This window comes from Heptranchias perlo, chromosome 18 (genome assembly GCF_035084215.1).
Source record: "Heptranchias perlo isolate sHepPer1 chromosome 18, sHepPer1.hap1, whole genome shotgun sequence".
Lineage (NCBI taxonomy): Eukaryota > Metazoa > Chordata > Chondrichthyes > Hexanchiformes > Hexanchidae > Heptranchias > Heptranchias perlo.
Window position 1 is genome coordinate 9,267,465 of NC_090342.1, and position 23,643 is coordinate 9,291,107.

Genomic DNA, 23,643 nt, shown 5'->3' on the forward strand with positions numbered 1-23,643 from the left:
CGCTGGGTCAAAATCCTGGAATTCCCTTCCTAACAGCACTGTGGTAGAATCTTCACCACACGGATTGCAGCGGTTCAAGAAGGCGGCTCACCACCACCTTCTTAAGAGCAATTAGAGATGGGCAATAAATGCTGGCCTTGCCAGCGACGCCCACATCCCATGAACGAATAAAAAAAAATCAATTAGTTTGTTATCTCTATGCTAAAGTTAGCTTTTCAGACAAGGAAAAAGCTCTCGTTACCAGTTATGTGAAAATGAATATCAGACTGTTGTAGAATGAACTATTGCTCTGGGAATGATGAAAGGTGCACTAAAAGTACTATGATCTGTTGTGAAATTTGATGATAAATTTTCACTGACTCAGCTCCCGACATGGAGTCTCACTGGGGTAATTTTGACTTTGTGCAGAAGTGTAAAACGGCGCATCTAGATTTTCTAACTTGTATGCCGGCTTTTCACTGTTGAGAGTGTCGTTTCTACCAGTGTGATACAGCAATAGCTGAACCGGCTAAACCACCATCCACTGAAACTTTTTGTGGTTGGTGGCAGCTGTGTTTCTAAAAGTCTACAGACACTTCAAGCCATTGATTCAAAAATGGTAAATTCATTTGATATATTACATCTTGTCAAGTGGTTTATTTCCATTATCCAGTTAGAACATTTAAAGTATAGAAGGCCAAAAGAAAGTGCAAACCAGGTGCAGAACAAGTGGTTGTTTTTTGCTGGACTGTTCCCTTATTCAATTTTTGTTATGAAGTGAAGGACTGGAATTTTCTGGTTTGCATTTTTATGCAGAAATTACACTGAAATTTACAACAGCTTCTGCGCCAATTTTGCTGACAGGACCTCCATGCCGAAATTTCCTGTGGATACCATTTGCCTATGCCGGAACGTAGAAATCGGCGTAAGACAAGCGCAAATCGGTGCCACCAGTAGGGATAATAGCGAGTGGACTGTTGTCATCTGCCATGGTGCCTCAGAGTCTTTTGCCTCTGCTGCTCCTCTTTCTCCTCCATCACTATAGAGAACAGGGGTATGCCCATTGGGAAGGGCATAGCTGCTGGAGGGGGTCGATGGGGGCTCCGAAAGATTTTGGGTGCACCGAGAAGACAGCACTTTGGTTAAGTATAGTGCAGGTCTCAGTGAGAATTTTTTAAAAAATCACGAAGAAAATCACTATCAAACTCCAGAAATCTCACCTAAGTCGATATTAGGTGACTTTGGGCCGCGATGCGATTAAATATTTGGGTGTAGATTTATGCCAGTGCATCAGTCACATAAATCCCGGAAACACTCATCAGCTGGTCTTTCACATGGGGGCGGAACTATGTAAATGAGCAGCAGAGGATTTTAACAGACGTCCAAGAATTGGGGTAAATAATCGAGGGAATTCACGCACAGTGATGTTCCCATGTAAAATCATTTATGTGCAAACATCCTCAGAAAAAACTGGTGCTACGTTGCTCTTACACCGTAGTTTTGCCGAATCTTTCCAGGCAGAAGTTTGGCAAAAGGAAATTTGAAAACTCAGGAAATATTCATAGAATCATAGAAGTTACAACATGGAAACAGGCCCTTCGGCCCAACATGTCCATGTCGCCCAGTTTATACCACTAAGCTAGTCCCAATTGCCTGCACTTGGCCCATATCCCTCTATACCCATCTTACCCATGTAACTGTCCAAATGCTTTTTAAAAGACAAAATTGTACCCACCTCTACTACTGCCTCTGGCAGCTCGTTCCAGACACTCACCACCCTTTGAGTGAAAAAATTTCCCCTCCGGACCCTTTTGTATCTCTCCCCTCTCACCTTAAATCTATGTCCCCTCGTTATAGACTCCCCTACCTTTGGGAAAAGATTTTGACTATCGACCTTATCTATGCCCCTCATTATTTTATAGACTTCTATAAGATCACCCCTAAACCTCCTACTCTCCAGGGAAAAAAGTCCCAGTCTATCTAACCTCTCCCTATAAGTCAAACCATCAAGTCCCGGTAGCATCCTAGTAAATCTTTTCTGCACTCTTTCTAGTTTAATAATATCCTTTCTATAATCGGGTGACCAGAACTGTACACAGTATTCCAAGTGTGGCCTTACTAATGTCCTGTACAACTTCAACAAGACATCCCAACTCCTGTATTCAATGTTCTGACCAATGAAACCAAGCATGCCGAATGCCTTCTTCACCACCCTATTCACCTGTGACTCCACTTTCAAGGAGCTATGAACCTGTACTCCTAGATCTCTTTGCTCTATAACTCTCCCCAACGCCCTACCATTAACGGAGTAGGTCCTGGCCCGATTCGATCTACAATATTAATCAATTGTTTCTTACGTTATTTTTAAGCTGCATCTTAAATCCTCCATTCTTGACATATGAAAACTTATTTATTGAGTGACCTAGTGGTGAGCTGTTGGTAGAGTTGAGGCTGAAGTCTCACTTAAGGCCTAAACTCAAGCTATTCCTGCACCATACTTTTTTCACTTTGTGTTATGACCTGTTAGGATGTACCTTTCTGATAATTTCTTGGGCATGTGGCTCTTTGTGTTTACTCTCGGGTTAAAGTTTTAGAGTTATATGAGGAAGTCAAAATTTGTGCTCAGTTTTTCCCGATAAACATACACGATAGTAGAAAAGAAGGCTAACAAAAGGCAGGCAATGATCTAAAGAAAGGAATTATGTAAATATAAACATTAAATACTGCATATAAAAATGAATGTCTTATGTCATTTACTCATCATAAACAAAGTGATGTATACATTTTATTCTAGGTGTGTCTGCAAACCCCGGTATGAAATCTCCAATAACAATCATCACAACAAAAGTAGTCACATCAGGAACTGGAACTCCAGCAAAGATCATTACAGCTGTGCCAAAGTTTACCACAGGACAGCCTGGGGTGACGCAGGTAGTACCTGTTTGATTCAATCTTGTAGCAATATTAATGTACTTTAACAAAGATAATGGAGAATAGTCTGTCCCCATCCCCCACTCTGACTATCTCAGGCCCCTGTTTCTTCCAGATGCCTCCATCTGAAAGTACATTTGGGATAATTCTACATTCTAAGTTCGCCGCAGGGAGTGTGAGTCTTCAAATCGGGGCTACGGTGTTTGAAATTGGTTCTAACCAAAGTAAAAATACGTTAGATTATTGAATGGAAGGACAGTGGATAAATTCACCATGTGGAGTGATACTGATCAAGACAGACTAGTATGGTCCAAATCCCAGGTCTGTGCTTGGCTTGTTATTCTCTATAATGGTGGCATTGAGGATTGCTTTAGCTGTCTCCAGCATCCTAAGGCTAGGGAGGGAATAATTTGGCCATGGTTCTGACTCCTAATTGCTGTCCAGTCATCCCACTTGGTCAGATAATCAGATTTCCCTAATCAATAGAATTAAGCATTATTCTTCCATTTTTTCCATTGATCTTCCAATTTCCATTGATCTAGTCATAGACCGACTAGATGCAGGGAGGATGTTCCCGATGGCTGGGGAGTCCAGAACCAGGGGTCACAGTCTCAGGATATGGCGTATTCCATTTAGAACCAAGATGAGGAGAAATTTCTTCACTAAGAGGGTGGTGAACCTGTGGAATTCTGTACCACAGAAGGCAGTGGAGGCCAAGTCATTATATGTATTCAAGAAGGAGATAGATATATTTCTTAATGCTAAAGGGATCAAGGGATATGGGGAAAAGCAGGAACAGGGTACTGAGTTCGACAATCAGCCATGATCATTTTGAATGGCGGAGCAGGCCCGAAGGGCCGAATGGCCTGCTCTTGCTCCTATTTTCTATGTTTAATTGTCAATTTTCTAGGTTGTTCTGAAGACACCGGGAACACCTGGTACCATCCTGCGAACAGTTGGAGGAACTCCTGTATCAGTTAGTGGAGTCAGACTAGTTACACCTGTCACTGTGTCTTCAAGTAAACCTACAGTCACAACCTTGCTAGTGAAAGGAACTACAGGTACTTTTTTTATAATTTGTGCTTATTCTTTTACAGTTGAGACAGATTACACTTAGTTTTATAGTCAGCTACATATATGTGTGTGTATGTATGTATATATATATATCTGCCATAACTTCATAAATTAATTGGAATAAGACGATTGCAGATAAGCCTATCAGATAATGATCAGGGTCTAGAGTTAGACTGATGGGAAATTGTGTCAAATATCTTGCTGGATCATGGTCCTGAATCTGGTTACAATCCACACATACCAATTTGTTGGGACTCATGGGTTCCACTGATGGGCGCAGGCTGGGATGTAGTTCAGTAGATGAGCATGCCCATTTGCAGCTGGCTGGAAGTCATACATGCCAAGCATTCCTCTCTAATTTTCATAATCAGATTCTTATCCCAGACAGTTGTTGTCTTTTGAATTACAAATTCTGTATGTTTTTTCTCCAGTCACCCACGTCTCAAAAGGCATGATGGTTGAGAGGGCAGGCAACCTCAGCTAGGCTTCAACCAATGCCGCTGAGCTAGCTAATTGGCACACCTATGCCTGCGATGTGACAATGGTCTTTGCCTGCTATCTACTTTCTGAAGTGCGGATGAGAGCAGGAACTCAGTGGAGTAGGGAGATTGTGGTGAGACAGGGTTTTACAATAGTGTTGCATAATGGTCTTTCAGTTTTTTGTGTTGGCTCTTCCAAGCTTTTTCAATATAGTAGTCGATCTTTTTACATGGCTGGAAAATGGGTCAAAAATGAAATCAGTTTGTCAAGTGTAACTTCCCAACAGTAAACCTTGAGAGTGGTTGTTGGATGACACGGAGGCAAGAAGTGATTATAGGCACTTTCAGAATAGAAGATTGATTGATAGATAGATACAGATAGATACTTAGAGAATGCTCTACCTGATACTTTAAACCCCACTTTATAGTTGTTGGGCTAAAATAGGCAACAGTCCCTTGTTTGTAAGTTTTTGAAATCAGCTTCCAAAAGGATGTGTGAGATACCACAGGGTTGGTGAGGTAGCTCATTAATCACCCAGTCTTCCAAAATGCCTTTTGTCATTCTGAAGTGCTCCCAGTTCCATACTTGTATGTTGATAGGATGAGATGAAGTAAGGTGGGAGGAGGCTTGTGCAGAGTATAAACACCGGCTTAGACCTGGTGGGTTGAATGGCCTGATTCTGTGCTGTAAAATTCTATGTAATTATAGTGGGACTGAACTTCACTGTGCTTAAACGTTGGAGTTGCAAATAGCTGGTGGGAAAGTTGGAAAATTCTTCACTTTCTCTCTTTTGGATAATCATGCAGGTCTCAATAGGGCTGGGCTAGGATGGGGAACAGAGGCAGACATTCTGGTAACAGGACAGGGAAAAACTACTTGCAGTGTCAGTCAAGAGGTCCAACCACACTCATGTGACCTCTTTCTTCCCCACCGCCCCCCCCCCCCCCCCAAAAAAAATAAAAAGTTGCCTGGTTGCCCAATTGTTGATGATCTACTCGAATGCAGATGATTGTTGCTATTGAACTCAATACTAATATTTAACATTGGTGGGCCTATACTTCCGCTGCATTCTGTTTGCAGCCTGGATTTTTGTTTTATGCACAGCTTTTCCCCCTTTTTTGTTTAGAACAAAAGCTATGCTAAAATATGAAGGAGGAAATATATTGTATTCTGTTCATGCCACTTCCGTGTTGGCACATGGGTTACTGTAACTGAATTCCAGACTCGTGTCATGGGTTGTGTACTGCTTTGGGGTTTCTTCAATAGTTCTTGAAAGCTTATCCTTGGTAATGCATTACTATGCAGGTGTTACCACATTGGGTACTGTGACTGCTACGGTGACTACAACTCATGCTGGAGCAACTAGTCTTGCAACATCAAACTTCACAACACCAGTCACTGCTCTGGCTAGAGTAACAACACTGGCCCCACAAGGGCTTAGCACAACTATTGATCCTTTGGCTGTCGCACCAACAACATTAAATGCTACAACAGGAATTGTGTCAACACCCTCTATAATTAACACAGAGGTAATTGGTTTATCTTATGGATTGTTTGTCTGGATGGGTTTTTGGTAATTAAATGAAGTTTAAGATGCACCAGAATCTCATCCTCGTGTTTACTTCCCTTCATGGCCAACCCTTTCCGATCTCTATAACCTTCTCCAGCCGTGCATCCCCCGAACTGTTCATTCCTCTAACTCTGGCCTCTTGTGCAACTCCCTCACCTCCTTTTGCAGCACCTTTGGCGGCCATGCATTCAGCCGCCTAAGTGCCACGCTCCGGAATCCCTCCTTAAACCTCTCTGCTTCTCCACCCTTTTCCTTCTTTAAGATCTTCCTTAAAAGCCAAGCTTTTGATCACCCCTTCTAATATCTCCTTCTATTCATTTTTTGCAATACCTTGGGATGTTTTTTCTATGTTAAAGGTACAATATAAATGCAAGTTGATGTGGCAACTTCCACTGGTTCCCCTTAACCCAGCGCATTGATTCAAAATCCTTTTCCTCATCTTCAAATTCCTCCATGATGTCTACAATCTTCTCCAACCAACACACACTGCTCCTCCAATTGTGCTCTGCCGTGCCCCCGCCCCACATTTGAGGCAAAGCCTTTGGCCGTCACATCCCCTGTACTCTGGAATTTTCTTCCTAAACCTCCTTGCTTCAGTTCCTCCATCATCTTCAAAAACTTTTTGAAATTGTATCTCTTTGGCTGTGCCTCCCCTAATTTCTCTCCTACTTTCTGCTTGATGTCCTTTTACAAATCACATGGGGATGTTTTGTTATGTGAAAATTGCTGTATAGGTAATTTGTGTTACTGCTCTGGGTGTAGCTAATGTTGACATTGACGTTGATTGTCAGAATGTTCCCCAGCACTAACACTCCTCATTTTGATGAAAACAAATATTCACCAAAATTATGAATCTGAAGTGCAAAAGCACAGAAGTTTACATTGGAAGTTCTTTGTCGATTATAAATTATTATGGTCCGCTACATTGAAGAGTTATTCCTGAATGTTGCAAGTCCATTAATGTAGTCATAGGTTAATACTTTCTTGCTGCGTGTATTTTGTGTTTTGACAGCCCATGTTTGTGATGTCAGGGGAAGCAGTGCCCTCTCGAATAACTGACTTGGTTGCGCACGCCAGTGAAATTCAGGTGCCAGTGGCTGTAGAACAACCCACAACTACAGTAGCTGTTTCAGAGAATAGTGCGCAGACTTCAGATCAACAGATACATCAAGCAGCAGCAGAAGAGCCAGCCCATGAAACTACAGAGACAAATACTACGAATACAGCTACCTCCAGTACAGCAAACATATCTCTGAATCAAAGTGAGTAGATTAAGCAACAGTGTTTGAAATTGGTCACCCCATTTAAGGGGAGTAATAATTCTTAATTAATGTTGAAGTAGAATTACTAATATTTGTGCTTCTGCCTGGATTATCATTACAACCAAGGATGGCCTGACAGACAACCAGCGCTCATTTTCTGTCCACTTGGAACCCGACTACTTCAACTGTTCAGAGGTGTACTAGAGCAACAATAAATAATTTTTTTAAACTATTGTTTGATTAAAGCTACTCTGGAGGGATGACTGTATAGTTCACCCTTATCGCTAATAGAAATGATGGGGGAACTTTTAACCACCACTCTACAACAGGTGGCAGCCATTTTTACGGGGACAGGTTTTGTGGCGTGTCGTCGTCTCGCTCTTGAGAGGCTGGACACCTCATTATAATATTTAAATCAGGCTCCCACAGTACACTTCGGAGGCTGATTTTAAATTTAACTCCGGCTAGCCGGGTTTCCCAGGGCTCAGGAAACCCGACAGCTAAAGGGAGGCGGGAACAGCCGGATCAAGCTGGTAAATGCTTATTATAGCACTGCTTGTGAGCCAGGAGGAGCAGGACTGCTCCCCCTGGCCCCCTCAAGCAAATCTTGTGCCACGATCGGCTGAGCCCTCTCCTCTAAATCCGCAATCTCTCTCTCTGGTCCGACAACCCTCCCCACCTTTCTGCCCCGCAATCTTTCCCAATCCCCCCCTCCCTTCCAATTGCTGGTCCAACCCCCCCTTTTGCCCCGATCTTTCCCGGTCCTCCCTCCTGATTGTCGGTCCGAACCCTCCCACTAACCCCCGATCTTTCCCGTTTGCCGTTGGCTTTCCTGCCGATCAGCCTGCCAATCTGGCCTGCTGCTGGGCGAGAAGCAGAGTTTTAAAAAAAATAATAATGAGGTCCTGCCGTTAAATTCGGCATGACCTCCACGTTCCCTGCCTTTCCGGGTTCCCCCACCCCCCACAAACATCCGTGTCCTCCCCACCTCACCGTAAATATCGGGGCCGTTGCGTGCTAGATGACACACTATTACAGATAGAAAACAATTTTAAAAAAACTCTCACTTAATGTTAGGTGCTTGAAACTTGGAAGCATTTTCCTATCTCCACCTTCTCTGACCAAACAACAGTTCAACTCTGATTAACCTGAGCCTGTGTTTACTTAACAACAATAGACTTCGTATCCTTAATGGGACACAGTTCTTAACAGAAGAATATTACATTGTGCAATCCATTTCTGTCCTTATAATGCATGTTATCATCCCACTTACTGAGTGCAATGTCATGGGAGATATTTAAACAACAACATTAACAACTTACAATTATATAGCACTTTTACTATAGAAAGACATTCCAGTGAGCTTCACGGGAGTATAATCAAAAAAATATATGCTGAGCCAAAGAAGGAAATATTAGTAGTGTCCTAAAGCTTGGTCAAAGAGTTGGGTTTTAAGGAGAAGAGGGAATTGGAGAGGCATAGAGGTTTCAGGTAGGGAATTCCAGAGCATGGGGCTAAGGCAGCTTAAAGCATGGTTGCCATTGGTGGGGTGAAAGGAGGGGGGAATGCACAAGAGGCCACAGTCAGAGGAGCAGAAAGTTCTCAAGGTAATGTAGGTCTGGTGAAGGTTAAAGAGATAGGGAGGGGTAAGGCCATGAAGGGATTTAAACATGAGGATGAGAATTTTAAATTTGAGGCACTGGGGGACTGGGAGCCAATTTAGATTAGCGAGGACAGGGGTGATAAGCAACGGGGACTTGGAGCAGAATAGAATACGGGCAGCGGAGTTTTGAATGAGCTGAAGTTTATAGAGGGTGGAGGATGGAATGCAGGCCAGGAAGGCATTGAAGTAGTCGAGTCTGGAGCTGACGAAGGCATGGATCAAGGTTTCAGCAGCAAGATGGGCTGAGGTAGGCGGCAGGCGATATTATGGAGATGAAAGTACGCAGTCTTTGTGATGGAGAGGACATGATGTCGGAAACTCAGCTCAGGGTTTATTAGGGCACTGAATTTACAAACATTCTGGTTCAGTTTGAGACAGTGGCAAGGGAGGGGGACGGAGTCGCTGGTGAGGTTATGGAGTTTGTGGCAGAGGTCAAAGATGGTGGCTTCGGTCTTACCAGTGTTTAACTGGAGGAAATTTCAGCTCATCCAGGACTAAATGTTTGATAAACAGTCCGACGACACAGAAGCAGTGGATGGGTCGAGAGAGGTATTGCTGGGCGTTATCAGCGTACGTGCGGAAGCTGACGCCATGTCTGTGGATGATGTTGCCAAGAGGCAGCATGTAAACGAGGAAGAGAAGGGGGTCATGGATAAATCCTCGCGGGACTCCAGAGGTAATGGTGAAAGGGAGCCAAGAGAAACTATTGCTGGAGATGCTCTGACTATAATAGGTATGAACAGAGCCTAGCGATGGCAGTCCCTCTGAGCTAGATGCTGGAGGAGAGACTTTGGAGGGGGATGGTGTGGTTGACCGTGTCAAAGGCTGCAGAGGTAGAGGAGGTTGAAAAGGGATAATGCACAATGATCACAGTCACAGAAAATGTCATCTTAAATATGACACTGAAAAATGTCATGATTCAAGGTGAAAGATTGTTATAGTGATATATTTAAGTACAACCACTGATTCCATTTTCTTTCATCAGTTGTGCAACTTAATTCATAGATCATCTTGTCTGCATTTTCATTAAGAACTGTATAAGGATATCTTTTGGTGTTGCATTCGGGCACAGTTGGAGTGGGAAGAAGTAAAATGGGGGGCAATCTTAGAAGAAAGTAGTTGGGACAAAGTAGAGGGAGGTTTACTCCCAATATGGAGAAAAAAAGTTCAATTCCACAGCGACCTTGTGAGCACAAAAAGATATAAAATTTAACATGGGCTCTCCCAACTTATTTGGTCTCTTCAAAGAGGTGATTAACCACAAGTATAAAATATCACTGTGATCAATGAAAATAAGCAAGCAAAATTCTATGATGCCAACCTGGCATTCTTCTTCCAGCACCATACAGTGTATTTGTCTTACCTATTCGGATTTATTTGTCACAGTTCAGCCACCAGACTCAAGTAACAATGGTATCCCAGAAAGCGTACACGGAGAAACAGCGACTGCTGGAACAACCAATACAGCGACCACTGTCTCAGCAGCATGCACTGGAGCAGTGACCACTGTTACACAATCTACACCAACTCCCGGCCCTTCGTTGCAGGTAAGAAACGAAGAAAATTATTCTGTTTTGACTGGTGCAGCAGTAAGCCTTGTGCCTTTAACTAGTTTTCTTATCTTCAACATGTAAGAGGATATTTGGGGAGGGTGCACAAATCTGCCTTAGTGTTGTAGCCCAATTTCTGATTTACCCACCCATCCAGCAAGGCTCTGTGCTGGGAGAGGAACCTTTTACAATTATCCCGCATGCAGCAAGACCTGAGCAATATCCAGGCTTGGACTGATAAGTGGCAAGTAACATTCATGCTACACAAATGCCAGGCAATGACCATCTCCAACAAGAGAGAGTCTAACCACCTCCCCGTGACATTCAGTGGCATTACCATCGCCAAATCCCCCACCATCGACGTCATGGGGGTCATCATTAACCAGATACTTAACTAGACCAGCCACATAAATGCCGTGGCTACTAGAGCAGGTTCGAGGCTGGGTATTCTGCGGCGAGTGGCTCACCTCCTTACTCCTCAAAGCTTCTCCACCACCTACAAGGCACAAGTCAGGAGTGTGATGGAATGCTCTCCACTTGCTGCGACGGGTGAAGCTGCAACAACACTCAAGAATCTCGACAATATCCATGACAAAGCAATCCGCTTGATCAGCACCCCATCTACCAGCTTAAACATCCAATCCCTCCACCACCAGTGTACTGTGGCTGTAGTGTGTACTATCTACAGGATGCACTGCAGCAAATCACCAAGGCTTTGATGGCAGCACTTCGCAAACCCGCAACCTCCACCACCTAGAAGGACAAAGTGTATGGCAACACCACTACCTCCAAGTTCCCCTCCAAGTCACACACCATCCTGACTTGGGCATATATCGCTTCTGAGTCAAAATCCTGAAATTTGCCAGCTAACAGCATTATAGGAGTACCTTCACCACATGGACTGCAGCGGTTCAAGAAGACCCACCACCACCGTGTCAAGGGAAACTAGGGATGGACAATAAATGCCGACCTTTCCAGTGACGTCCATATCCCAACAATGAATTAAAAAAAAAAAATTCACGCCAGTGTTTTGAACCGTAAGGAAGTAAACCAAGTAGCACAGCACTTCTGATGGGAGATATAGGCGAGTTATTTAGGCAGGAGAAAATCACCCAGGGCTCCCACTCCTGGGGGTAGATTTTAACTATCGGGTGGCTACCTGATAGTACCTATGGTAGCCCCGGTCCTTTTTGAGAGTCAGACCTTATTAGCGTCAGGCCGGTGGTTTGCGATCAGTAATCAAGCGCCCGGGGGCAGCCCATTGGCTCTGGATCTCCATGGTATCGGGCAGCCATGCTGGAAGGAGTTAAGTCCAGTGGGGGGAGGTGGAGCAGCAGCAGTGGTCCAGGCTGGTTTTGTGGAGCCAGGAAGAGCACGCCTGCTCCCAGCCCCACAGAAATAAATCCTGTGGGCCCCTCTTCGGCTGGTCCAATGAAACATGTTTCTGCAATTAGCCTGTTCCAAGATAAGAATTAAATAGAGATGTTGTTTGGGTGTTGTAGCTTTAACATCCATTTTTACTCTGAACTATAACTAGAAATTACTGTTGATGATATAACCGAGCAAATGCTTAACATATTTGTGTAACATTCCTCTGTGTGCTATTTTATTGGATGATGTGGAGATGCCGGTGATGGACTGGGGTGGACAAATGTAAGGAATCTTACAACACCAGGTTATAGTCCAACAAATTTATTTTAAAATCACAAGCTTTCGGAGATTATCCCCTTCGTCAGGTGAATTTTATTGGAGGTAGTAGCCCATTCAAAATAAGCTTGTTCTTGCCTCCAGACCAATATGATGTGATCCACATACCCCTTGTATGAATGTTAATCACTGCCCCTGATGTGTTATAAGCTGTTTTTGGACATTTTAGCAGTGATGCAGAAACTGATACAACATACTAGAACTTAAATCTTCTCTTTCTCACCCACAAAACTTGAAACGTTTCCCCTCGTGGACGTATCTAGTCTACAGTTTATGTTTAATTCAAGCTTGCTTATTTCAAATTATCTGGTCATTCAAATTTTTAGCCCTAAATTCCTATTTAGCTGTATTATTCACTCTGCATATTTAAAATTTGTTGGATAATTCGGTTCATTAACACAAAAATGACCTGGAATTATCAGGAGTGTTCTGTATTTGCTACATCTGAAAGACTGAAACTGGTGTAGTATATTTTATATTTGAGCTTTGGATTCATACGAGGTTATGTACTTATAGTCTAACTTTTCACTTCACTTTCCAATGACCAGGCGATCTCGACGACATCAGACGTTCCTTCATGTAGTACTACATCTTTGTCAGATTCAAGTACGTCACAGTTGGCACCTGCTCCAGAGACTGGCCAAAATCCAGGGAGTTCTGAGCTTCAACCTTCATCTGAACAGACATTAAAGAACTTTGAAAATGCAGCAATGCCACAGCCAACTGAAGGTCAGCAACCTGATCAGTCGGAGGCCTTCCAGGACCCGCAGGAGAAAGCGGAAAGTGGTGAAGCACAGGAACAGTTGAGTCAAAACCCAGAGCAGCAGCACCCCCATGTCACTGCAACTGAGCCCTTTCTTACTGAAACAAAACCAGCAGACAGTGTCCAACACAAAACGACCGCTGGAGATGTTCCAGTATCTTTATTGCCAAAAGCTACAGGTAAGCACCATTTTTGGAAAATAACTATTTTAAATGTGGTTCAGGAAGAGGCAGACACTCTGTCCAAAAGGAGAATGGTAGCAGTATTTTTATCAGTGAAAAGAACGTATTTTGACAACAGCGCAACACATTAGTTGCTGTCTGAAAAAGTTAGAAATCCATTTTATACAGAGAGCGTCAGTAGGTAGAGGACAAGCATAACCTTTTTGTTCTTGGGTTAATTCTGCATATTAGTACAATCGAACTTAAAGATGTTGCTTTAACCTACTATTTAAAACAAAACTTTTGAGTAAGAGTGTGCAGCACAAATATGAGATGTGCAGCTTTGGATACAATACTACTCTTAGATTTTATTATATTAAATTAATTAATGGCCATGACCTGTTTTACATCTGAGGAATGTATACTTGGGTAATTAGAGCTGTATCAATTTATATTTTGGTTATCTAATATTCTGTTGATTATTGAAACCATTAAACCTTTCTACATCTGTTTTTAAAAATAACCTAACCTCCTGGATAAGTTTGCATTCAGTATCTTGCTGAGAAATGTGTTAATTTCAGGTTTTTTAAAACTGCATTATTTATACTTTGTTTATATTACAGTACTGCCTCTGGATTTATAAAACTTTTTTCTGTTTACTTTAAGGAAATTTATTATGTTAAAGTCAGTTACACACAATCTTTTTTGATATAACATTTCAGAATGACTAATCTTAATATTTCAGAAGTACTTGTTTTAATATTTTAGACTGCAATACCGTAAAGCCTCCGTCGGAAGATGTCGCTTCAGAACCAGGTGTGCCTAATGTAGACTCTTCTCAGCGTTTGCAACATTGCCAGAAGCTTGTGACTCCAACCCCAGAGCAACCAGAGCAACAAAAGGATCCGTTGCAGCCTCCAGTGCCACCGAGCACACCGAGTGCTCCTCCTCAGGCAGTAATGCTGAGTCCTAATGATACAAGCGTGCAAAGCAGTCAGCAAGGCCAGGTCACTAGTACAGTGGACGCTCACCAACCTACCACGTCAAGTATGTTCAATTGGCTAGAAAGCATTTTTACACGCATATTCTATTCATGTATCCTCTGCAGTTTTTGTAATTATAAATATGCGGCTGTACAGCAGCATAGAGTGTGAGGTGCAGCTGTTAAACCAGGATTGCACTGGAAGCTGTGCATCACAGTCAATCCAATGAAGATAGAGTCCTGTGAATATGTGCAAACAGTTAATTTCCAGTGTTAGGAGTGCACAGGTGGGAGGATCATGCTCGTAGCAAAAATAATTCAAAAGTAAGTTCATAAAATTGTGACGTATCTGAATGAACGGGCTAGATAGTTTTAAAACGTGATTGGAGTTATACTACATCCGATGTGAAACCAAGGCAATATGAGACTACCTACTAGAGGTGCTCTTGCACATCCTGGCGTCACTGTGTTGAATGCTTTAACTTTGCCTGAAATCTGACTACTATTTGAATGTAAAATTAATGAGATGCATTTATACGCAAAGTTGTGTTACGATGCTTTTATTTTGGTTTCTTGTTTATTATGTTACATAAATTACTAAATTACATATGATTTAACAAAATAATTTTGTGTAAAGAGTTGAGCAGGCAGGGTCGTACATATGAAAAATGCTGGTCTAAAGGCCAATGTGTACTGCTAATATTAATGGATGCACCTCTTTAAATGTTTGTATGTGCTGTCAATAAACTAATAATTAAACATATGTTGATAAGATTGAAAATATTCACATCAAGCATACAGAAAATAAATTTGTAGGTCTTCTATTTCTAGGTCCTGCCAGTTCACTTCCATCATCTTCCACCACGGCAGCTGTATCACCAAATGAAGTCTCTAATAGTAATCCACTAGCAAATGGGGTAAATAGAGTTACTATTACCACCTCAACTACAGTTCTACTGATTTATTAGGTCACCCGATGGACTGAATCTACATATTCTGCCTCAATATTTAAATGTGAAGTAATAATATGATACAGTCACAGCAGGTGTCATCTAATTTTGTTTGCGGACAAGCTAAAACGGAGCCATGAGGAAGTCCTTTGTAATCTCACGCAGCTAGTCTTTGGATTGATGCTCTGTGCTCGTAAACGTAAATAAAGTGATCGGCCATAGCTGTTTTTCTTCCTTTCTGCGCAGCTGTTTGGTTTTTCAGTAATGCTTTTTGCATTGAAGCAGATACAAAACCTGAACAAGGTTCCTGTTTTTTCAGAAACAAGAAAATTCTTATACACAATACAAGGTAACGCCAAAGAAAGAAGGCAATCCATGGTATGATGTAGGAATCATCAAAGGAACCAGCTCTGTGGTAACTCATTATCACTTGCCACCAGAGGGCAGCCACGGAGAGGTGAGTGAAATTCAAATGGATAATGTGAAAGCTGCCCCATGCTTCACCTTACTTTTGTGATCATGCTTTGCAGGTTGCATGATTTGCCTTCAGTACTTTGTAATGGCCTTGGTCCTCCTTTCCAAGCAAGTTTTATACCAGTTAGAGCGTTTAAATGGAAACATTTTGGAGTTCTCTGTTCTGCATGCTTTCCATTCTTCCTCCCTCCCCCTGCCTCTCTCGCTTTTCCAGCATTTTTCTTAAACCAGAGGTGTAGGCCATGTAGGTAAGGTAACACCTGACACTGATTCCTGGCGTTGACTTAAGTATTTGTGAACAGGCAGCGCAGCCAGGAACAAATTAAAAACAATTTTTAAAAAAAAAGTTTTTTGAATCTGCTATCGATCAGTATGGATTACCTTTATTAAACTGGATTAAGTTTTTTTTACCTGCTGTTTATGTTCCATGTAACACTATAAATGTGAATAATGTTGAATAGTATTAACACCCGCCTTTTGCGCATTAAGTTATTAAGAACATATGGTTTTGGATGGGTAAGTCATTCTAATAATATGAAAACATGTATCAGCAAGTGCCTCACAGAATGGTGTCAAAAATTAAAAAAAATCTATAATCTGGCTTACGTTTGTAGCTTTTATCCCTTCCTTTTATTGCTTCCTTTTCTCTTTTGTATCTTATTTAATCTATCATTCTTATCACAGCTTGTTTTTGATCCATTAATGGCACTAGTTCTAGAACTGTAGATGGAAATAGTAATTGTTGTAATTTAGGAAACAGGGCAGCCAATTTGTGCACAGTAAGGTCCCACAAATACCAATGAAATAAATGACCAGATAATCTGTTTTAGGTGTTAGTTGACGAGTAAATGTTGACCAGAACACCAGAATAACTCCCCTGCTCTTCTTCGCATAGTGCTGTGGGATCTTTCATGTTCACCTGAGAAGGCAGGCCTCCGTTTAACATCTCATCCAAAAGAAGGCACTGCCGACAGTGCAGCACTGCCTTGGTACTGCACTGAAATGCCAGCCTAGATTATGTGCTCGAGTCTCTGGAGTGGGGCTTGGACCCAAGACCACCTGACTTAGAGGCTAGAGTGCTACCCACTGAACCACAGCTGACAACTTAAGCTCAAAAATGGATGTTTCAACCAAGTTCTTAGTATAACTAAATTACATTACAAAAACAGAATTTGACATAAATCAGTGGATGGATTCTAACTGATGATTTGTGGCACGAACATACAAAAACGACAAAATTACAAAGCTGTGCACCAAAATTTAAATCTGTATTTGCTTTGTCTATTTGTTTTAGGATGCAAGTGCTAACATCCCAGACTACAGCATGCTGAAAAAACAAGAACTGCTCCCAGGCACCGCATATAAATTTAGGGTTGCTGGAATTAATGCATGTGGAAGAGGTCCTTTCAGCGAGATATGTGCGTTCAAAACTTGTCTCCCTGGATTTCCTGGAGCTCCATCTGCGATCAAAATTACCAAGGTACAAAGGGGGATCGGGAGCTGTGGTTTACAATAAACTTATGGTTCAGCTTTTTGGAAATATAGTAGTTTATTGAACTTCATGAGCTGTTTTTTGTAAAACCATTTTGCTACAACAGTATCCTGAAAATTCAGTAATTAAAATCAGTAGTTTCTGGGAAAAGCAATGAATTGCGTGATGTGTTTCAAATGTATATCTCCAAATTAAGATCAAGGGACAAAACAGCGATAAAATTACAATAAAATGGTGGTGGGGGGGGGAAGCTGCTCCTATAAGAATTTTAAGTTTAATTTTCTGGTGGTGGAAAAGTTAGTTAGTTTAGAAACTTGTGTCAAGAAATGCCAAAAAAAGCAATGTTGAAGTGAGTACTGATTTTAATTTCTTGATGTGCTCTTTTCACAGAGTGTAGATGGTGCTCATCTTACCTGGGAACCACCTGCTACAACTGCTGGCAAAATTCTGGAGTACTCTGTTTATTTAGCAGTGCGCAGCATTCAAGTGACAGAATCAAAATCTGGAAGTCCGGCCCAGCTGGCCTTTATGCGAGTGTACTGTGGCGCTAAGCCATCTTGTGTGGTGTCCTCTTCACACCTTGCAAATGCACATATTGATTGTACAACAAAGCCTGCTATCATTTTTAGGATTGCAGCACGGAATGAGAAGGGATATGGACCAGCTACACAAGTTAGATGGCTTCAAGGTAACATTTATTGATGCAATTTAGGCATCGGTGCGCTGTGTCTTACTGGCTTGTAAACTTCAAAATTCACTGATTCTTCAGAAAAATATAGATTATATGCCACTGCTAAGTTTGTAAATGCAGTTTTGCTGGTTAATGTGTATCTGATAAAGCAGATTTGCTTTTTATATTTATACTTTTCAAGATTGTTATTGCTGGTTGGTGAATTGGTAGTAAAAGGGCATATGGTCAGGATTATCACTAGAAGAACACAGTTCTAGAAAGAACACTAGAAGAAAGGCAGAAGGAATGTTTTCACACTGAGGCTTATTAGAACGTGGAATGCTTTACTATAACTAGTTATTGAGGCAGAATTTGATTTGTATGTTAAAAGGAAGAATATAAAAGGGTACAGGGAAAGTGCAAAGAAATGGGATAAGAGTGGATTGCTCCAGTTGAAGAGCTAGCACCGACACATTTGCATTGGGCCGAATGGCTTGTGCTGCAATTTGTGATTCTATGAAAATGTATAAGTTCCAAGTATATTAACAAAAACTTGGAAGAATTTACAGCCATAGTTTAATTTGTTCTTATACATTGCTAGATGCAGTATGCATGGTACAAAGTGCATTGTACAAGTATAAAAATATCATGATTTTGTAATTAATTTTTGTAATCACAAAGTGTTTTCAAATGCACTTTACAATTTTAAACTGTTTATTAATATGTTAGAACTGGTTTGCATCTGGGAACAGTTGTGAAGAATCAGCCCTACAGTGTTAAAGATGATCTAAATTAGTATACAGGCTAGCTGTGGCAAAGGAACTGAATGACATACTATACGTATAAATAGACATTTGCAGAATATTTTTGTTCATCTAAAACAAAAACCTTAAACATAATAAGTGCTTATAAAAAGTCCGTAATTATTTACAAGTGGGTCCTTCCTATGGGGCCTGTACGTCCGCACACCTTTTAGACACAAGTGTGATTTGGTCTAGCGGGGTTTGCCTATAGACAAGAGTACAGATTTACGGCTTTCGCAGAAGAACAGATGGAATTACAGAATTCGATCCCCAAAAACTCCGGTAAAAATGCTTGAATCCAATGTAATGAAAATGAAACGACTTATTCACTATAAACCAGTATTCCTAACTATAGAGGAACGATGCCTTCTGTTCCCTCCAAAGATGCAGCTTTCCACCATAACAAGGCGCTGAGCTGAAAACTGAGAGAGCTCTCTTCAGTTGTGGTGTGTATTCTTGAGATTTAGAACTTGGTGGTCTGTGGGATATGGGTGGAGTTGTGATACCACAGCACTAAATATTAATGTGGAGGATTCAAGGTTTGTTCAGAGCCACCACTATTTGAATCAGATTTATTGAGATCATATGGTGTGTTAACTGCACTGATAGTGCTAGTTGAGTGCATTAGAAATATATCTCCATATAATGTAAAATGTTAAACTTTTTTCATTACTTTGATAGAATTTAAGATAGCTTTTTATAAGATTCCTAATTATTTTAATTCTAAAAGTGATTGTTTTCTACTTGTAACAAATTATAATGATGAAACTTCGTGGTAATGATTAGTCTACTTGGAGCTGGAATTTTAAAATATTTTTTTATTTTGATTTTTCTCTTTTTGGTAGAGGTTATTGGCAGAGGAATTACCTGTTGAATTAATCATTGTAATGTTCAATGTAATATTCCTGCATACGTTGTTGCTGAAACTGCATCAGTGTCCAGAGGAGCTTTCACAACTCAGTTATTTTCATATTCCTTAGACGCAGGTGCACAAGGAACAAAAGGCGCTGCAAAACGGCCTACAGCATCACCAGATAAGTAAGTGAGCTACTGTAAGTTCCAGCAGTTCAAGTGAGGACAAATTTAAAGTACGTTTCTTTAAAAGGAGCAAACTCTCTATGTGCACAGGCTTTTAGGATTGTTCTTATTGCATATGGCACATTTGCCTGTACGTACACTAAAACTCGTGGGTGAAATGGGCTCATTGCGAATCAGCAGCCCGTTTTACACCACGCCTATTGAAGTCAATAGAAAAGGAAATCAGGCATGGTGTAAAACAGGCTGCCGATTCGCAATGAGCCCGTTTGGCACTACTGATGTAGACCAATTTCACCCCCATAGGGTTTCTGACCAGCAATTTAACTGGAAGATCATACATTTGAGTTCCAGGAATTGTTTGCCACTTCATCTTGTTTGACTTGAGTAAATCATTTCTCTTCCTCATCTGTTTAACCTTCATATATAAATGAAATATATTGCTTTTATTTCATTGGAAAGAAGACCCGGGGGCCACCGCCCCTTTAAGAAATTTACGTCCCGTCTGATCAGATGATCTTGCCTGTTCTACTTTGTATGAGGCCTTGTTTTGTGCCCGCCCTTCAAGTTTTTCTCCCATTTTTGGCAGCAGAAAAAGATGGTTGATTACAGTTTGTTGGTTCCATGTTTGATGTTCAAAAACAGTTAAGGGTCTCTTAAGTACAGTCTTGATCACACAGAAGGGTGCGTTACACAGTATTGAATATGTGAGAAGGTCCACTTGTAGGGGCCATATGACGCCTTATGCAACAAACTGTACGAGTGAACTTTCTCTCGGACACGTTCTCCACCGTCCTGAAATCCTAGATCAAAACGTGTTCCATCACTCTACAGTGGTGGTCACTAAGTGCCAGAATTTTTACCGAGCTGCAACCTTCCTTACTGTCTCAAACCTTAGTGACTTGTGCCACCTTCACAGGGTAGGGACCCTACCTGGAAGGAACCTGAGCCGAGTGAATACGAGATCGCTGATGTGACATACGCTACATCAACAAAATCCACCTTTGAGCAATATAGCTGGAGTAGAACAGAGAAGTGTTAGCAACGTGATTGGGATCAGTTTATCAAAAAATGGGGTGGGACTGATTCATTAGTTGTCCCAGTGCCTTTCAAATCTGGCACTGGTGTAAGGTGAATTGTGCAGTCTGTCAGCCAAAAACTTCAAGGGAAATAAATTGGCTGATGCCTTCAATGGCGGCAGAGGCCACCCATATGAATGGGCCATCACTTTGATTTTAGATGAATGGAACTACTGTAATTCTGCTCCAGATTTCAAGGTGGACCTGGAAAGATTGCGATTCCCTTGCTAAAGGGGGTTTCTGTGTGTCTTTTTCAACTGTATTCCCTTGTAACATCGATTATTGACCAGATTTGGGCCGAAGAAATAAGTGATTCTTGTGAACCTTTAGTAGCCAAGGAAGCCTTGGTTCTCAGACCTTCTTACACTCTGTGTTCAAAGGTGCATGGCAGAAAATAGCACTATTCAGAAGAAAGCAGTTGGTGGAGGAGGAAAGGGGAATAATGAGGGTTTGTTAGTTGGACCACAGTGGGAAATCTTTTAACACAATGCCATGAATGTCATTGCAGCACTAAAAGTGGCGGTGCCAAGAAGTCCAAGTCCGAAGGATGAATAGAAGAAGTTTTCTATTTGTTGGATCAAAGAAGTAAAGTACCGTCAGATAGTATTTGTATTTATTTTGTAAATGTTTTGTAATATGTTTCTGTTCTACTCTTAATTCCTATAACTTGTGAGCTTCTTAGAGAAGGAATTTAATTTGTATTAATTGTACAAAGTACATTTCTTGTTTTAGAACTGTGACAAATAGGCTTCAGGCAAGTTTTAAATGATAGCTTTTTAGAAACATATAATGTAGATTTTAAATTTGTATTAACATTACTGTGTAGAGTTCATGTAGGTGGCTTGTTTCTAAAGTGGCTTATTCTGAAATCACTACAGTAGTGACTGGATGTTTGCTGTGCAAGCAGTGGTTTAAAGAGTTTTCAAAGAAATGTTGGTGTTTCACCTTGTTGCAGGTGGATTAGGTAGGTCTTTAAAGCATGTTTATATGTGGATGAAGTTTGGGACCAAAAAAGGCACTACGGAGAAGCAGCTTCCTTCTCAGAGTAGCACTTACACAGATTCTGAATCACCATTAGAAACAAAAGTTATTGGACAATTTTTCTTTGTGTGTGTGTGTGCTACCAAGTGGCATTCTTGTGCATGATTTGTGATGAAAAATTTAAAACTGCCTTTTTATTTTCAATTTTTATACAAATATAAAAATGAATGAAGATGTATTAGGTGTAGAAGTTGTATGACCCCACTGTTTTACTAAAGTTCCTATTAATAATCACCAAATAGATTAACCAGAATCATCTCTTGTTGGGCCAAAATTAATTTTAGAAGGTCTTTTGCTGTAGCAGCAGCAGTTTGGTTTCTTCAAATTTAAAGTCTCTCTCTCTCTCTCACTCACTCACTCACTCACTCACACAATATATATATTATATATATATATACAGGATATGTGTATGACAAGGGTATTGATTGCAGTCTTCCAGCAAACAGTGATGACTAGCTGTAAGCAGCACAAGCAAAACAGCTGCTTTAAATGTGTAAACTTCGTTTCAATTGCACAGGTTAAATGAATTAAAAGTCCCTTTTACAAGAGCTTCCTATTTTGATGAGCGCTGTTAATTTTCAGAACGTTGTGGGGTCATGCAACTTTAAGGATTCCTAACTCAAGCATTTTGTTGGACTGGTTGAGGCTGAAAATTGATTAATGCTGTAATACTGGCTAATTTCATCATCATCATAATTGTATAGTTCAGAAGATTACCTCTGCTATTGCTAACCAGTGGATTTGTATTTGTCATTGAACTCAATAGTTTATAATAATTTCTTGCATTTTTCTTTTTTTGTTTTTCTATCTTTTGTTAACCCAGCTGCCTCTTCACAAAGTTATAGTGCAAAAGATAGAGAAAATCCTGAGTTGAATTGTAGGCAACTGCACACAAAGATCTGCACAAAACGCTTTTGTTAATCCCACACTAACGGCTTCGGCTTTAGCAAGGTGCATTGGGAAGTGTCAGTCCAGAAGAAAGTTATAACTTTTAGTAATGTTGCTCTTGTATCTTTCTACAGATATGTATAGATTATGTATAAATATCATTGGAGTAATCCTTATTTGGTAAGGCATGTTAAGCTTTCTTCTTTTTGCAGTAAATACTGCTTTAAACAATTCTGTGCAGTTTAGTTTAATTAAAAAGCTACATTTCCAGCAATGCAGCAATGGATGGATCATTTGGTATATTTCCTCACACCTTGTGATTGGATATTCACTTTATACCTCTAACTCAATAAAAGCCTGAAGTAATTTTTTTATTTAAAAGGTGTAAACACTTTTTATAAACTGGGATATTTAAGGTTGCAGCGGTGCCCTTTAAGACCAATTTCTAATTTTCAGTGAAAAAAGTGTGACCTGAAGTAGGATTCAGTCAGACCTGTTCCTATTAGGTTTCTGTTGTAATGAAAATAAAGAGAAAAGTTGCTGAATCTGAATGCTAGTCTCATGACCATACATGTAGCTCTACCCATCCACAACAGCATACTGTAACAAGTGGTGCAAACTGAAATGGTACATTTAAATATGTTTAATATAGTGTACATTGAAATTGCATACTTTTTATACTCTTGTAATATTGATTACCTTATTTATGAGCCATCCTTTAATAATTGATAGTGTGCTAAAGACACCCAGCAGCAATTAATAGAGCTCTGCCAACTTTCTGTTTGGTTTTTCTATGACCAGGGTTGATAGCTAGGCAGCAAGAGACTTTGTTTTCCCCAAAGTATATTTGTTATTTTGATCAGAGTTCCCTATTTTTATTTTTGTGCTTGTGTTTCATTTTTATTATTTTGTGCAGGGACAAAGTGTTTGCATTGGTTTTCAGTAGTTAAAAACTAAATCATTGATGCAGACGGTATTTCTTTGCTTTAACATGCATTCAGAAATTGCACTTTTTCCTCCCATTTTGTTAATGCCAGAGTAAAAATGGTGCAAATATAACAGTGTTATATAAAGAACTGGTTGAATGTA

The 23,643-nt window shown here is 40.7% G+C and overlaps 1 protein-coding gene across 3 annotated transcripts in view; it reads left to right on the forward strand.

Annotated features, from left to right (window-relative positions):
- Positions 1-23,300, forward strand: part of LOC137334572 (host cell factor 1-like) — a 67,773-nt gene extending 44,473 nt beyond the window's left edge. For all 3 annotated transcript variants that reach the window (XM_067999344.1, XM_067999345.1, XM_067999346.1), the window contains exons 13-25: positions 2,774-2,910; positions 3,821-3,971; positions 5,770-5,993; positions 7,047-7,296; positions 10,346-10,506; positions 12,765-13,158; positions 13,909-14,187; positions 14,954-15,039; positions 15,392-15,529; positions 16,841-17,026; positions 17,429-17,726; positions 19,492-19,549; positions 21,134-23,300. In XM_067999344.1, the coding sequence (XP_067855445.1) occupies positions 2,774-2,910; positions 3,821-3,971; positions 5,770-5,993; positions 7,047-7,296; positions 10,346-10,506; positions 12,765-13,158; positions 13,909-14,187; positions 14,954-15,039; positions 15,392-15,529; positions 16,841-17,026; positions 17,429-17,726; positions 19,492-19,549; positions 21,134-21,176 (2,405 nt within the window). In that variant the 3' untranslated portion in view covers positions 21,177-23,300. The remainder of the gene's footprint in view (positions 1-2,773; positions 2,911-3,820; positions 3,972-5,769; positions 5,994-7,046; positions 7,297-10,345; positions 10,507-12,764; positions 13,159-13,908; positions 14,188-14,953; positions 15,040-15,391; positions 15,530-16,840; positions 17,027-17,428; positions 17,727-19,491; positions 19,550-21,133) is intronic.
- The last annotated feature ends 343 nt before the right edge of the window (positions 23,301-23,643 follow it).